Here is a 16913-nt window from a genome sequence, read left to right on the forward strand (position 1 = left end):
GTCAAAACTGAAAGTAACTTGATTTAGTGTGAGAAATCTGTTTTAAGGTTTACTTCTGGTCAGTTGCAGTACAGAGAGAGAAGAGAGAGGAGGGAAATGTATTGGCCCATAATGAAAAAAGAAGTATCTATGTGTTAATTCAGACCATTCTTCCTAGAATATTCAAATGATTTGTATGCATATGTTGACAGGGATATAACTTAATTAATAGGGGGGAATGCCTATCAATAATGAAAATTTCATTTAGCCAAAATATTAGAAAAATTATTTCTCTGTAGCACAAAATTTTTTAAAAATGGTAATCCTTGTGTGCACATTCAGAAGGAAATGAGAAGCTGGAGCTACTGTTGAATCTAATTTAAATAAATAAATCTGCTTCTTTAGCAGTTGTACCCTTTGTCTAGTTACTCTTCAGCAGCTAAGTGTTGAAATGCTGGAAGTTTAGTCCCTAGACTGTTGACAATTTCAGACTCATGAATAGTGTTCAGTGCCTTTTTTGAGAACTTGAAATATTCCATGTGCATTTCTAGTTGCTGTCCCTATATGTCTTCATTTGTAATCACTTCCATTTTTAAGATATTTAAAAACTTAAAGAACTGTGAATATAGATGGTAAATTTAGTTGTTCATTATATTCTGTTCTTGGTATCCTTATTGCGTGAAGCTAGTCACTAGGAATGTAGATATAAAGCTACTGTAGTAGCTAAAAGCATTAATAAAATCCAAGACATACGTGGAATTTTCTTCATGATTATTTACTGTTGTAATTTTATTAAATCTCTGTCAATATTGCAGCTTCTGGCATCAACCAGACGGGACCAAGACAACCTGCAAGCAGAGTTGAATCGCCTTCAGGCTGAAAATGATGCTTCTAAAGAGGAAGTGAAAGAGGTGTTACAAGCCCTTGAAGAGCTAGCTGTGAACTATGATCAAAAGTCTCAGGAAGTAGAAGATAAGGCAAAGGAATATGAACTGCTTAGTGATGAACTCAATCAAAAATCGGTATGAAATTGGGATAAGAAATTACTGAGAGTCTTTAGTGTGACTTTGCTTGCCTTACCCGTATTTCTTAGTTATTTGAAAGTATTTCACAAGGGAAAATGAGAGCTTAAGTCTAAAACTTAATTTGTTTATGCCGGGAATTATTTTCTAAAATCTGTAAGCTTAAGAAAAAATGTATGGTGATTATTGACCTTGATAGCACTTGTGACATTTTACTACCTAAAGAGTGTTCAGAAATACCCTAGATGTCAAAACTTAACTCTTTCGTTACATGCTGGTTTTGTTTGTCTTCCTGGTGCAGTTGGGGAAATCCTGACTTAAGAATCTGCTTCTTCCAATCTTGAAGTTGCAGTGAGCATGCTACAGCTTTTCTTGAAAAGAATGTGTGTTTGCCTGCTGTGTGTATGGAATGTGAAATAACTTACCTTGATGCTTTCAAAAATAAGCAGTTTGGTTTACTTTCTGAAAGGAGTAGTTGAGGATGTATTCCAAAAGATAACCCTGGTTAAAATACAGGTGCAGCATCAGTCTCACAGAACAGTGTGCGCCTCCTTACGTACCTGTAAAGTTGCTGAACTGACTGACAGTTTTGGTAGCCAGTTATTTGGCAGACCTCAATCAGTTTTAAGCAGTTAATACTCTACCTACTATCCTAAAATTCTAAGTACTGGAAAGGATCAGCATGTTCGCTGGTATTGCAGACAGTATTAATGGCACAAGTCTCATTCTTCTCTGTTCTTGAAGATGATAATAAGAGGGTCTGGGTGTTCTAGTGACTGGCTTTCAATTTTCAGTTAGTAAGATTTGACTTGATAGAATACGAATGTTGTAGTTGAAGTTCACAAGATCATGCAACTTCTCTTTCAACTTCTAAGTATTTGAGCTGAGTAATCTTTACTGGTAGCTTACATCACTTGAAAGTTGGCCAAAAGAGAAACTATGGTCTTGTAAGCAGCATTTAAAATCTGTTGGAATAGGCTTGCTGTGTATGTGTATGATTCTGAAATGTATGGTTTGATTTTTGCAGGAGGTTTTTTGTTTGCTTTATTGATGTGGTTTCTAATTAGTTTATAGGTAGTGATTCTAGATGATATAACTAACATCCAGTGAATGTCATGAATAACTCTCAATGTGTAAGAAAGCAACTGTTCAGAGGTGTCATAAAATTAAAACAAAATTAAATAAAATTAAGATAAAAATAAAATAAAATTAAGATAAAATCCCAATCTGGCACAGCTAACCAGTACAGTAACCATCCTTTGGCATCTCTGCCTGAAACCTTCCTGCTGTAAAACTTCTGGTGTTTTTTTGAAACTGGGCAACAAATAGTGGACTCTTGAGCATGTGAGCTGCTGAGCTGCAGCCACTACAACCACAGCAGCTCAAACCAGCTGAAAAAGTGCTGTAGAGTAAGTGGTGTGCTTATGAAATCTCAGTGCTGGGAGAGTACTGTCATTTTTTGATTTGCAAGTAGGGAAGAGTTAAGAGCTGTGCATATGAAGCTGAAATTGTTTTCATTTACCGAAATACGGTGAAAAGTGTTGGACTTGCTGTCCATTTACCCTTTTTCTATAAATGTGATTCCCTGCAATATTTAATCGTATATAACTCTGAATATTGTTTAGCAGTGATAACACTAATGTTGCTGCAGAGTTTTAAGATTATATTTTGTGAGTTGAAGGTCTCTGTCCCCAATATTTTTTTAGTTCTTTCAGAAGAAATGCTGGTGCTCTGTGAATAGTATGAAACTTAATTCCAAGAGCAAGAGTGTGTTTTGTTTAATTAAGGGTAACTTCTTTTACTGTAGGTCACTTTAGCCAGTATAGATGCAGAGCTTCAGAAACTTAAAGAAATGACCAACCATCAAAAGAAACGAGCAACAGAAATGATGGCCTCCTTACTAAAAGATCTTGCAGAGATTGGAATTGCAGTAGGAAATAACGATGTCAAGGTAAGAGTTAATCGCGGCTGTCTTTAGTGCCATGTATTAAACACATACATTGTGGATAGGTGGGGGCATTTTCTAAGTATGGTAAAAATTACCACCATAGAAAGCTTCATGTATATTAATAATTTGGACATAAGCTCCTCCATTCCTTTTATGGGGACTTAATCAGGTTCCAGACAGAATTTGATTATGCATAGACAAGGAAGAGCAGGCATGATTTTTTTCTGAAGCAGTGTTCTCATTCATGTTGTCAAACTGCTATATGAAGAGGTCTTAATCGACAGCATTGTCTTGGTAATCTAATACAAACCTACAGAGACAATCAGGATGATACTTGTATTAAAAACAGAATGAGGGCATGAAATAAGAGAGAAATCCAGAAGATGGCTATAGGGCAAGAATGTAAGCAGTATTAGAAATCAATAGTGAATTGTATTTCCTTCTTCAAGCAGCTCATCTTTGTGCAAACCGCTAAATAATCAATCAGAAAATTTAAATACAGTATAAGGGTTTGGGGTTTTTTTTTAAGTTCTGTGGTTATCAGTTGAGGCTGGGGATGTGTCCTGGACATTTAGCTGCTCCAGTGCACCTTTAGTTCACTTTTGTTATCTGAGCTTTTTAAATGTGCTATTCCACCCTTTTCAGCAGCCTGAGGGAACTGGCATGATAGATGAAGAATTCACAGTTGCAAGACTGTACATTAGCAAAATGAAATCAGAAGTAAAAACAATGGTGAAGCGTTGCAAGCAGTTAGAAGGCACACAGGCTGAAAGCAATAAGAAAATGGAAGAAAATGAAAAGGAGTTGGCTGCCTGCCAGCTCCGGATCTCACAGGTAAATTTTTTTTCTACAGTGTACAGTGTTCTTTATAAATTCAATTTATTAACCTATCAGGGAAAAAAAAGTTGCAGGGTTTTTTTGGCACCTAACAAAGTGTACTGTGAGTAAACAGCCATAAGACTCAGCTTTTTCCTTAGTACTCTTTGGTTTGGATGCTTCTAAGTAATTCAGTGTGACAGGATGTCAGAATTTCTGCAAAATATCTGTAGCCTGCTAATGCTTTTGTAGCACTTGTATTAGATACTGGAGTCCGTGTGTTCTCCATCACAGGATTCTTTACAAATATAAGTCTTACTGAAGCAGTGACTAGTGGGCACTCTGCCTGCTAATGCCTCAAGCTGGAAGTGGGAGAGGTAATAGCACAGTAAAATTTCAGGAGGTTTGCGTAGCAGATTAAATTTATTTCTAATGTGAGAGAGGCCATTTTAATGTGACTTCTAACACTTCTGATAACTGTAATCTACATATGCAGTTTAATATTTCTGTATTTTGTTTTACATACAGATAATCCTCTTTTATTTTTAAATCAGGAGAAGCACATTTCAAGGCAATCATCTAAGTACAGTGGGCCTCTCTTGCCTCTGTTAGTATTTAACATTCAAAATATCTCTTCTTGCAGCCAAAAATATATTTCGTGCCAGTCCAGAATAAAGACATTGTCTTACAGGCTACATTACAGATCTACTTGAGTAGTCATATTCTTCTGAGAGTCTAGTTGGCACCATTTTTGTTTTGAGATGAGATCACTTGTTGTGTAACAAATAAGTATGAACCATTTATGCAGATGTAATTCCATGGTACCTAGTTCCAAAGTAAATGAATCTTTTCATTCCACAAGCATGAAGCCAAGATCAAGTCACTGACTGAATATCTTCAGAATGTGGAACAGAAAAAGAGGCAGCTGGAAGAATCTGTGGATTCCCTTAATGAAGAATTAGTTCAACTCCGAGCACAGGGTAGGATGTGCTTCCCTACACCCCAACCACCACCACCACCATTTTAAGAATATAGTGATAAATAGGGAGTTGCTCTGTTCTGTTTAAGTTAAAAGGTATACCTATAGAAAGACTCTTTGCTACTGAACATGCAGAATTAATCCATGGTAAAATACGTTTGCTGTTTGCAAGAACTGTTATTGATAGGATTAAAGATGTTACTAATTTAACTGATTTTTGTGGTGGGAGCGGACTTTTTCCAAATTGTAAGGTGTTGGCAAGGGAGAGGGAAATTAGTGCCATCATCCATGTGATTGCCTAGATACCTGGCTAAAATATGTTTTTTCTTCTCTGTCCCTACTAGAAAAGGTCCATGAGATGGAGAAAGAGCACTTAAATAAGGTTCAAACTGCAAATGAAGTCAAGGTAAACCAATTTAATTTTTTAAAAAAGAAAACCCCAATGACCCAAATCCCCACAGAGTGAAGTCTGGTGGTAACTCAGAGCATTTCATATGTTCTGGTTTTTACTAATAGCAAGCTGTGGAGCAGCAAATTCAGAGCCATCGTGAGACGCATCAGAAACAAATCAGTAGCCTGAGAGATGAAGTTGATGCAAAGGAGAAGCTCATCACTGAGCTTCAAGAGTAAGTAATTGTCATTATTTTAGTGGTGCCAAATGTCTCTGGACTGTGCAAGTACAGAAGCACAGTACAATGGGAAGGAAGTGGCAAGAGTTTCTTCCAGAACTGTCCTTCTGTCTTCTATTTTGTTACTGAATGTGGTGTCTGAGAGTTTCAGCTGATGAAATACTTACTGTCTGTGTTCAGCCAAAACCAGAAGATGATGCTTGAACAGGAACGCCTGAGAGTCGAGCACGAGAAGCTGAAAGCGACCGATCAGGAAAAAAGCAGAAAACTTCATGAGCTTACGTAAGTGATAATGACACATGAAACAAATGTGTGTGGGGACACTTACTCTATAAACTAGTGACCTAATATGATGAAGTGCCTTTCACTTTATAGTATGCTTATTAAAGAGAGGCCTTCTTGAACCTTTTTTAAAACCTTCTCACTGTCTGAATACTTAAAATTGGAAGTAAAATTATGTAAGATATGAAGGCCACAACTGGTTTTTTTTGTTAATATGCTATGGATTGGAGTAATTAACTTTTCAATTTGCAGCTACATACTGCATTCTGTAAAACTACAAGAGTCTTCTAACAAATCTCCTGACTCTTTTTCTGGTTCTTGTGTTCCTTATTCTCTCTATGGTTCTTACGTGATTTACCTTGTTAGGTGGCTCTAATTGGTTTTTTCTTTAACAGTTGCATGCTTCATTGATTAACTACATACACTGTGTTAGTGAATTAGAGACTCAAAAGTTAGTGCAAAAATTGGAATTAAATTCTGCTTGCAGGTAAGTATCCAGTTGGAAAACAGTTCTCAGCTTCTAGAAAGCTGACCTTAATCTCCTGGAAGTCTTTCTAAGTGTATCAGTTGCCACCCCTTTCTGGTGCATACATATTTATCTTTACAGAAGCTAAAAATACATTATACTTAAAAGTACTTTTTGAAAAGTGCTTTTTGGCTGTCTAAAACACACACAGTGGTTTTCAGGGGTTTTTATCATGGAATTTGAAGTAATCAGAGGGACCTGATTGTTCTGTGCTGGTAACCAAGAAGCAATGCTTGCTTTTTTTTTGTTTTTTTTTACTTTTTTTTTCATTTATCCTGTTTAAGACTAAAATTTTAACTAACAGTACTCTGGTCTTGTGAATCCATCTTATTTTGATTTATTTATATGCCACAATGATTACAAAACTTACATTAACTACAGTAGGTTTTCTTGTCTTGCAAGATTTGCTATATGTACCATCTTATTGCTTCCTATTTCAGTTTGCATGCTCAGCTACATCTAGCATTGACCACTTTAAAGCACTTGCTGTATAGAAACATTCCTCTCCAAAAGATTTGCAAAGAAGTTTAAAAATTAGTTTTGTATTCTGTGTCTTCCTCCAGCCTTTCTGAATCCAGTTACTTTCCATTGTCTATCATAAATGCACATGGCAAATGACAGGCCAGGAACAATGCACATTATTCACTTCAATTTTTTTTAATTTGGAGTTGTATAAGATGCCTGGAACTACTTATACAGAGAGGTCTGGAAAACAGATAGGATACTGACACTATTAGGAATATTTTATTATATCAAATATTTACTGATTTAACTGTGAGCTAGTAGTGAAACTGAGTGAGAAGAAATTTCAAGAGGAAAAGAAGCTTTTTTAACTAATTAACAGGAACACTTCATTTTCATTCTGCCCTTGGCCTTTCTATTATAATCTCAGGTCATAAAAAGAGAGGTCCACATTCCTTTCCTATATTCTGTCATCTTGATAACTGCACTGACTTACAGTTCTGAGAAAGAGCATTTCCTGTACAGAAAATGCTTTCACATTAACTGGCAAGACAGCGGCTCTGTACACTGATAATCATCAGGTTATGCTCCTGTACACTGACATCGTTGTTTGGGATGCTGGTTTTGCCAGCGTGTTGAGAGTGAGGTGTTAAAACAAAGAGAAAATTTTTAATCTGTCACACGATACTTATGATCTTGCCTGGTCAGAGCTAAGAACATTTGTAGGATAAGATCTCCCCAAGTATTCACTCTGAAGCTGACTCTCAGAGTTTTGTGTTTTACTATTCTGGAAACTTTTATAGTTTATGCATCTGAATGTACTTGTTTATATTCAATACTAAAAGTACATCCCTCTTTCCTTCTGCAGCTCCCCCCATCCCACCCTGCCATGCCATACAGATTTCTGACTGTGGTGTCATCTGTTAGTTACATCTTTAAGACTTTAACCAAAAGACTTTTTTCATTTGTACAACACAGTGTTTAGTTCTCTAAAACATTAAAATTTCTTATTTTTCTAGGATATTTCAGGAATAATTTATTCTCTTTTAGGGTTATGCAGGACAGACGGGAACAAGCGAGGCAAGATTTAAAGGGTTTGGAAGAGACTGTGGTAAGATAGTCAGAATATATTCCAAAGCAAATGTCAATATTTGTCTTTTTTTTTTTTTTCTTTCAGAGTTTGTTTGGGTTGTTTTGTTAATTTCTTGTCCTTAACTGTAGGCAAAAGAACTTCAGACTCTTCACAATCTTCGGAAGCTGTTTGTTCAAGATCTGGCTACTAGAGTGAAAAAGGTAATGTGGTGTTATAGTGAAGCTTGTTTCTGAGAATGTTACATAAATTTTAGTTCAGAACTAAATTAGGAACTGGTGTTTATTTGGTGTAATTTGTCTGGCTTGATCCTAATATTCAAGATCAGATTTGTACTCAGCCTCATGTCTCCCTCCCCGTGCCTTTGTTACTGCAGAGTGCTGAGATCGACTCAGATGATACAGGAGGCAGTGCTGCACAGAAACAGAAGATTTCCTTCCTTGAGAATAATCTTGAACAGCTTACAAAGGTTCACAAGCAGGTACAGTGAGACTTCATTTCAAATTTTAATAAAACTGCTCCAGCTTCGTTATTACAGAAGCAACTGCCTATTGGTCATAAAGTAACTTATAAGTAGATACTTCTACATCTTAAGTGTGTCTCTTGATACAGGAAAATTTTAGCCTATTGTTTTGTAACATAAATTAATTAGCTAATTTAAGTACATGTGGGTGTATAACAAGATAGCTGCATTTAAACTGAAAGAGTTTGAGTTTAGACTTCATGCGTCAGTCATGGCGATGGTTGCCTGTCCCTGATGGAAGAGGTGCCTCTGTTGGGTAGCAGGTTCTTCCACAGTACCTGACTTTTCAAATGACAGTCTTAATGTCACTGAACTATATAGATTTACTAAAAGCTTAAGCAAAGTTAATACAGTAACCCTACTGTTTTCCCTCTTCAGGGGTGGGGAGGTTATCTGGTTAGCTCTCCCTATGAAGAGAGATACCAAGGAAATAATCAATTCTGGTTTTGTAGCTGGTACGTGATAATGCTGATCTTCGCTGCGAACTTCCTAAACTGGAGAAGCGACTTAGAGCTACAGCTGAAAGAGTTAAAGCTTTGGAATCTGCACTGAAGGAAGCCAAAGAGAATGCTTCTCGTGATCGCAAGCGGTATCAGCAAGAAGTAGATCGTATAAAGGAAGCTGTAAGATCCAAGAATATGGCCAGAAGAGGACATTCAGCACAAATCGGTGAGTAAAGAATCCCTTGCCCCCTAAAGCTTTATCTGTCTCCTACTTTTTTTTTTTATCTCTGGGTATATGTGCATCTTTCAGCCCTCACTGAAACTGCCCATGTGAATGTGATCTGTTTTCTACTGTGAGTTTGGTTAACAGACTGTGTGTGCAGGTGGTACCTTATGGTTGTTTGGCTTTTTTTTACTTTAAATGGCTTTGGGAAAGGCTTACCAGCCTAGAATTCTAGCCTGAATATGTTACATTTCCTAGAAGAAACAGTACACTGCATGTGAGTCTTAATCTCTTAGATTATTACAATTCCATTCCAATTTCTAAAACTAAATAGGTATTTCAAGGGAACAAGAAAGATTAAGCCATCACCTTCAACAACAACAAAATTGACTTGATCCTTGTGGGGGGAAGGGGCAGACAGAAACCCACAACATCCAAAGATCCTTAATTACCCTTTCAGTTCTTTGTTCCAAAACATACAGTATCCACAGCCCTCTCTAGGGGAAAGTAATGGAAAAACAGAAAGGGGTGGGAAGGTGGAGGTAGCATAGTCATATTCCTTTGCTCCTCTACCTGCCATTACTCTGTGGAGTGCTGAGGACTGAGGTGGTGTGTGACCTGTGGAGGACTTAACCGTGCACATTACACTACAGCTGTAGAACTAAAGGCATCAATATACTTCTCTTAAATGTTAATGTGACTGAAGTGAGTGTTGCAGTTAAATTTTGCCCATATTCTATAGGTCTGCAAAGAGCTGTTGCAAAATAGTTACAAAATTTTGGTCACATGAAGTGGCAGCTTGCAGACAGGTGCTTTTCTGTCTTAATTTTCTCTCAAGTGGTCTCCAAGAAAACAAACAATTCTCTAGTGAGCTCACCTGAGATATACAGCCTCTTGTGCTTAAATATCTAGATGATCCAGTCATGTCTTACTGGAGATCAGCATCCTATAAGGCAGTAATTGAGAAGTGTTTCTCTGCTGCAGCTGCTGCCTGTAGGTTCTTTATATTCACTTTTGCTTGCTGAAACTTTAGGTGCTTCTCTTTAATATTACAGGACTTTGTGAAGTCCTACACATACATTATGCGTATTCTGTTAAGAGCTAAGTGCAAAACTGATTGAAAATACGGTTTATTAAGTGTATGCAGCTTGTGAAGGACCTGTCAAAACTGCCAGGTTTTTACTTGGGCTATAGAGCAAGTTTTATTTTTATGTGATGGTAGATTGATGAAGCACTGTTATCTGTGGAGTATTGGTACACAGAACCACCTGCAGAGAGTGTAAGTAGTGACTTATCAATCAAGTAGATGTGGGAAGGACAGCAGCTATAATGATTGCTTACTGTTACATAACTCTCATGAAACTGTCTATTGTTGTGTCTTATTTGAGTTCTTACTGCCAAAAAATAGGATTCATAGAAGGTAATACATTAGGTGGGACAGATAATTCATGTGAAGATAATCTTTATCAGAAGCTTTGCAAGCTTTAACAGGGAGCAATAAAAGCAAAACCTTGTCTGTTTTCCAGGGTTTGTTGTAGCTGACACTAATCTGTTACGTTCTCAGAATGCCATCCTCTAAATTTGTTTTCTTATTCAAAGTGCATTCAGTTGTGATTATTACGTTTGGCTAATGGTATCAGTAAATTTGAATAATCCAAGGTACAATTGTTGTGTATATATTTGTAAGTCACATTTCTTGCCATGCAGCTAAGCCTATCCGCCCTGGCCAGCATCCAGCAGCTTCTCCGACTCATCCAAGTGCAATTCGTGGTGGAGGTGCGTTCACTCAGAACAGCCAGCCAGTTGTGCTGCGCGGAGGTGGGCGGCAAGACAAAGTGTAAGTTTGTCTTGTAGCATTTTCTAAAATGTGTGAGCAAACTACTTTGTATTAGGTTTATTACAGTTCCTTCTGTGGCATAAAGTCACTTGAATAGTCAGACTAACTTGTCTTTTTTACAGAATTTTATAGCCAGTGGAACAGTACATCTGACTAAAGATGCTGCTGCTTTTCTTCTAAAACGTGTTTGCTGTAAAATGGTAATTCTGATGATGTTCTCCTGGGGTAGACCAAAATGTGGAAACAATCAGTTGGAGGTAGTTACCAGTCAATGATAGTAGCCACTGTTTGGGAAAGGAGTGGACATTTTAAATTCTTTTGTCCTGCTAGTATCTTTTTAAATACGGTTTTCTTCAGGAAAACATTCAGTGATGAAATAAAATTTACCGGTTTTTTACATGTTATTTATTTGCTTCTCTTTCTGTGTTTGCACACTGCTTTGTGTCAGTGACTTGGAATTACTTAACAGAATTCATGTCCTCATCCAGTAGACTTAAAACGTTAGCCTAGCTCAAATGTAGTTACAGCAATTGAAATTAAATGTGCACGTACTTGAAAACATCTCTAATCTCCAAAGTAACTACACATAGTATTATTATATTATATACACGTGCATGTAGTATGGCATTTGGTATGTTTAAGTTGCTTTACAGAATCATATCGTTTAATTAGTATCTGCTTTATAGTTGGTTGATCTGTTGCTCACCTAACAGTAATGCTTTACTTTATATTCTCTGTTGTCACCTTCACTTTTGAATGTGTCTATAAATGTCTTCTAGACATTCCCTTAGTTAAGGTTATCTGCATCTTCAGTTTGAAATACATCTAAAATGGGGTGGGTCCTTGAAACCTGGGTGCTCCTCTTCTGAAGGGCTCCAGAACAGCTTATGTGAATCTTGTGTCTGTTCATTTCTTTTCATTAGCTGACTGACTTATCCAAGCTTTCTCTCCAGTTCAGAGAAAACTGGGTTGTAGTACTAGGCAGGGTACCTGGTTCTGTTCAGTAATGTCTCTTAGTAAATAAGAGGTTGAACTGAAGGGTACTTAAACTTTGAATAACATTTAGCTTGAATGACCAAGGAGTTGCCACTAGCCAGGAAAAGCAGCAACAGTCATGGGAAATGGAGCTGGGCTATAAGTGGTTTCTGTCTGTAATGTTTTTTTCATTTATATTCAATTATTTATTATTATTGCAGTCAAGATTGCATACCCTGTCAGCTGTAAATTTGTTGGTAGCAGACAGCATTGCTTAAATGCTTTGTGTTGTGTGATTTCTTATTTTAAAGTGGATGTTTCATTTCCACTTATCTGAGTGTTTTAAGAACTGGGCTCTTAAAGGGCATGTAAATAGTGATATGGTCTACTGTAAATGTAAATAACTTTGCTTTTTTGGCCTAACTCTGTGGTTTTTTTCTCATTTACAGTTGCTGAAAAGTAAATGCAGCATGAGGAGGATTGGATATTCTGTAGAGGGAGTCATTCCATGACAATAATCTCTCCGTTTGGGGACTGTAGGATTATTTTTTGAAAATTGTATAAATTATACCTGGCCTGTACAGCTCTTCCCCCTTCTACAAATTCTGCTAACTGATTCCCAAAAAAAACCAACTAGAGTGCAATTTTGGCGTCTTGAAAAATGACATGTTACTTAAAGTGTAGCTCTGCTTATTACACAGTTTGTCTTTCATGTCTGAAATTTAGTCTGCACTGTGCCAAGCTGAATGTACATTGAGAAAATCTTAGTTCAAATTTTCTAGCTTAATTTGTGTACATCTTACTGTCTTAGGGAATGTGCAACAGTGTTTAAGTATACTTTCATTTTTGTCACTTCACATAACACTACATGTCCCACTGAATTAGGGCAGCACTCTACATTACAGTTTTCTTTTGGAGTGCTGCATAGAGCATTGGAACGAACTGTCTGTACAGTGTGAGGATCCGGAGGTGCTTACGGCAGCTGCCACGAGGCACCGCGCGCGCCGCCACCGCCCTAAAGGGTTCAGTGCGAACAAGGCTGTGTAACTGTTCTCTCATTCAGTGCCCGGTGACCGGGTGACTTAGAATGAAATATTGTACAGTAATAAGAGTAAACCTGAGTTTACAACAAAGACTTTGGCAATGGATTATCCCATCTGTCCTGTTCCTGATTCTGCACACAGTACAGTCTGGTGGAGTGAAAACATTCTGCTTCATTCTGATGAGCCTGTCTGTCCATTTGTCTGTATCTATGACGGTTCACTTTTGCTATTTGTAATAGTGAAATGAGGGCAATCTAAAAATGTAACTTTATATTCCACTACATACAGTACTGGAATTTTTGCCTAAATTTTTGACTTTCAATTTTAAAAAGCCTTTTTCAACAACAGGCCAATGAATTCAGATACATAAATAAAGGACACAACTTTTTAAAACTGATGTATCCAGAAATGCCAGAGGCATATGTTTAAAATAACAATAAAATAAAGTGCTACCCTGAATTGTATTTGTAATCCATTTGTAAGTAGGTATATGAAATGTCCAAAGTAGTAGTTGTTGAATATTTTTCTTCTCTTTGCAATAAAGTCCTGTAAAGTGGCTAACAAAACGAAATGTGGGGTTTTGATTTTTTTTGGTTGGTTGTTTTTTTGTTTTTTGGGGTTTTTTTTGGTTTGGTTTGTTTTGTTTTGTTTTGTTTTGAGCTCCGGTACTCTCACTGAGCTAAATCCGGGGTTTAAACTTTTATATTGTAATTTACTTAACTTATTGATAGGGTTTAGCCACTATAATTTTTAGAACAGCCTTCTGTATAGAAACTAGTTACCAGGTCTTTAAGAAAGAAGGAACTAGTATTGCTGGAAGAATTCAATGGGTTTTTCAGACCTGGTTGATAGAACTTTTTGTTCTGGCTTGAGTTTTTTGCTGGGTATTCAGTTATTGTGGAAACAGTAGAAACTCTATGACTGTTCAGAGAGCAAATCACTTTCAATTTTTATATTTTAAAATAGGCAAAATATTTATATTATGATGGAGTATAGTCAAATTTTAGACCTTGAACCACTTTTTTTCTATATCTACAGTAGTCTGAATTTTTAATAGTTTGATTTTTAAAGTTTGATTGTATCAGTTGGAAATCCCACTATTTTGGAGTTTTCAGCTTTTAAGACAGTTTTTTTTTAAGGCCGCCGAACACTCCAAACTTGCAGTTGTTTTAGAGCACAGTCGAAGGCAGCATACTGAGGAAAAAAAAAGAAACAACAAAATATTTTAAATTAAATTTCTCATCAAGGAATCAGCACTGACCATTATCTTTCGCAATGTTAACTACAGGTTTTCAGGCCTTCATTTGTCAATGTGCAATCATAGAAACAAAACAACACACTCAAATGAAGCAGGATTTTTTTCTCATGCCTGTGAATGGGAGTTTCATTCCTGTAGGTAATTGTCATGGGTTTTGGTGCTGAAAATTTCTGTGTTTAAAAAATTAGATTGAATAGTAACTAGTGTGTAGCTCAGTGTACATCACCTTTTTATATTTAAATCTTTTTTTATTTTAAACCTTTTATGAAGTTTACCAAGAACTGCCTCTTAAAATGTAAAAGAGAAAAACACACAACTTCCTTTGCTTTCTGGTTTGGCTGGCATAGTTCAGCCAGACAGGACAATTACTGTATTTTGTAAATTAAAATATTCAGTCTATACAGGGAATGTTCAACACTGCTATTTCAACTTGCAGTCTTTGAATGGTTCTTACTTCTGTGTTCCTCTAGATCATATTTTTAAAAGATGGTTTAGGATAGGAACTTGGTGAAATAATATTTATTTCTGGTGAACAACTAAATTATTTACCTAACTTAAATGCTGACTCACTACTGTGTGTAACTCTAAATTTGACATGAGGACAAGTCTACCTGTGGAATCTGATTTAACTTCAGTACACTTAAGATGCATTAAAACAATTGGTTTGGGGAAGACGCCATATAGTTTTAACTTACCTGCATGCTGTAAATGTATTTGTGTTTAAATAAAGAGGAGAAAAATCTTTGAACTTCTCTGTGCATTTATTCCATTTATTATCTCTACATGTGGTTTTAAAATTTAAATAGTCTCCATATACTGTTTTTCATTTGATTGGCTTCACAACCAGTTTTCTCCTTCTAAATTGTGATCACTTGATGCCTCCACCCTCTTAAGCCTGTGTTAGTTAGTACAAGTAAGCTTTCCCACACAGAAATCTGGATATTTAAGTTTTAGTCTTCAGAAGACTGTTCATGACAGAAAAAAACCACACCCACACAAAAATCTGAAACCAAACAAAACAGAAACACCCCCCAGCTGATGCTTATGGAAATTGGTTGCAGCCATGGTGCATCAGACTTTCAACCCCTGCAGTCTGGGATTACTTTGACTTTCCTGAACTCTCTCTAGTTCATAAATGTGCCAGTAGCCATGGCTTCTCTTAGTTGCATACAAACCGGTTTGGTTTGTGTTTTTGTTGTTTTGTTTTTAACATCAACTTCCACCCTATCCATCTTGGATAGATGAAAAAGAATTGAAAGAATTCTCCCATGATAAGACACAGACATTCTTTTTCTGAGAGTTCCTCTTTTACTCCAAGTAGCTGTTTTGTTTCCAGAGTACTAATCGCTGCCTAGTATTCACCTGCTTTTCAAAAAAAAGACCTGAAAAATGCCCAAATCATCACCAACAAACCCAACCGTCCTGTTCTTAAGGTGTGTCTATGTTTTGCTTCTTAGCTGTGATGGGTAGTTAGATACATAAGATTATTGCTGCATCCTGTTCATCACAGTTTGGGTTTTTAATGGGTGCATTCTAGAGTAAGCTGAAGCAGGGTTAGAATCAGCTACACTTTTTTCTTTCCAAGGGCAGAAGGAGATTCAGAACTAGAGGAGATTGCTGGAATTGAGGCCTGCTCACAGTCAAGGAAGCAGAGATGCACTTACATTCTCCACTTCTCCTTTGAAATGAAAGCTTTGAAATGAAGCAGTATAGAATCTGATCAAGGGTTTGGGTACACAGTGTGCATTTGATTTGGTTCCTGAGCAACTTAAAGTCCATTTTTAAAGACTTTCTAAGGTGACACTGCATTGATCTGTTTGGGATGCACAAAGAGTGTGACACAGGTGCCAGATCTATGGGCTGCCCAGGAACAGTCAAATGTGATGATGCAGCAATCTTTTCCAGGTGTGGTGTGCTGTGCTTGGGGCTCTCCGGAGTGTGGTATCAGTTGTCTGTATGGCGATGCTCAAAGTTCTCCTTTTATCCATGTGCTTGGACAGTTGTTTCCAGAATCCATGTAAACTTGGTTGGAAAGGAATTACCATGAGTTACCACTTGCTTTGTGAACCTCTCTTTTTTAAACTTGGTGTCTGCTGATTTGGTGACCCCTCATTCTGGTTGAGACAGATTAATCCGTTTCCAGTATTCCTGTGCCATCTAGACTTTTGTAGGCTTCTTTTCCTTTCCAGGGACTCATTTTCCTTTACCAGTATCTGTAATAGTTGATTCTACTTTTTCTGAGTGCTATTGAACTGATGTTTTTTATGGAGCAGTTATGCAAGGCTGCAATCAACTTCTGGATAATTTCCACAGAAGAAGATTTAGCTAGATGTATAGAGCTTTGATATATAAATATATACATATATATATAAAGCATAAAGGAGGTCATGATTTAAGTCTGCCAGTACAGTTACGTAAAAGCAGATCTCGGGAGAAATTGCATCTGTAAAACTGTTCAGCAGTGAGCTGATCTGTACTGTAAAATATTCCCTACTGTGCCCTGTTAACAGAAGACGGCACAGTCACAGTGCTCCCTTTTGAATCCATCTCTGTATCCGCTAGGGGATGATCAACTCCGACCTTTTTAATTGCAGACAATCACTAAGGGATGCTCAGAAAGGAAAGTAAATCTTTCGCACTGAAGTTTCTTATGAGCAATGGAATGGTCCAAAATTACTTTCGAAAGTGAGCAAAAAATACTACTGCATCTCTGCCAGGGAAAAGCTGTGGTTACCTGCACTGTCAAACTCCTAAGGAATTCATTGGCTGGCCTAAGTGACTTCCACCTTGAATGCACCAAGAAGTTGTAACACCTTTAGGAAGCATCAAAATCACTATTTAACGTGTGCTATGTGCAAAACTGCCACTTAAGTACGTG

General features: G+C 37.0%; 1 protein-coding gene across 2 annotated transcripts in view; it reads left to right on the forward strand.

Annotated features, from left to right (window-relative positions):
* KIF5B (kinesin family member 5B) overlaps positions 1-14783 on the forward strand; it is a 35658-nt gene extending 20875 nt beyond the window's left edge. The window contains exons 14-26 of one of the 2 annotated variants that reach the window (XM_082288113.1): positions 795-1001; positions 2809-2952; positions 3595-3783; positions 4628-4745; positions 5089-5150; positions 5261-5370; positions 5554-5655; positions 7694-7754; positions 7865-7936; positions 8110-8214; positions 8709-8925; positions 10630-10759; positions 12184-14783. In XM_082288113.1, the coding sequence (XP_082144239.1) occupies positions 795-1001; positions 2809-2952; positions 3595-3783; positions 4628-4745; positions 5089-5150; positions 5261-5370; positions 5554-5655; positions 7694-7754; positions 7865-7936; positions 8110-8214; positions 8709-8925; positions 10630-10759; positions 12184-12190 (1524 nt within the window). In that variant the 3' untranslated portion in view covers positions 12191-14783. The remainder of the gene's footprint in view (positions 1-794; positions 1002-2808; positions 2953-3594; positions 3784-4627; positions 4746-5088; positions 5151-5260; positions 5371-5553; positions 5656-7693; positions 7755-7864; positions 7937-8109; positions 8215-8708; positions 8926-10629; positions 10760-12183) is intronic. The other variant, XM_082288114.1, reaches the window with a different exon arrangement.
* The last annotated feature ends 2130 nt before the right edge of the window (positions 14784-16913 follow it).

Source organism: Coloeus monedula, assembly GCF_965178545.1.
Source record: "Coloeus monedula genome assembly, chromosome: 1".
In the NCBI taxonomy this organism is placed as follows: Eukaryota; Metazoa; Chordata; class Aves; order Passeriformes; family Corvidae; genus Coloeus; species Coloeus monedula.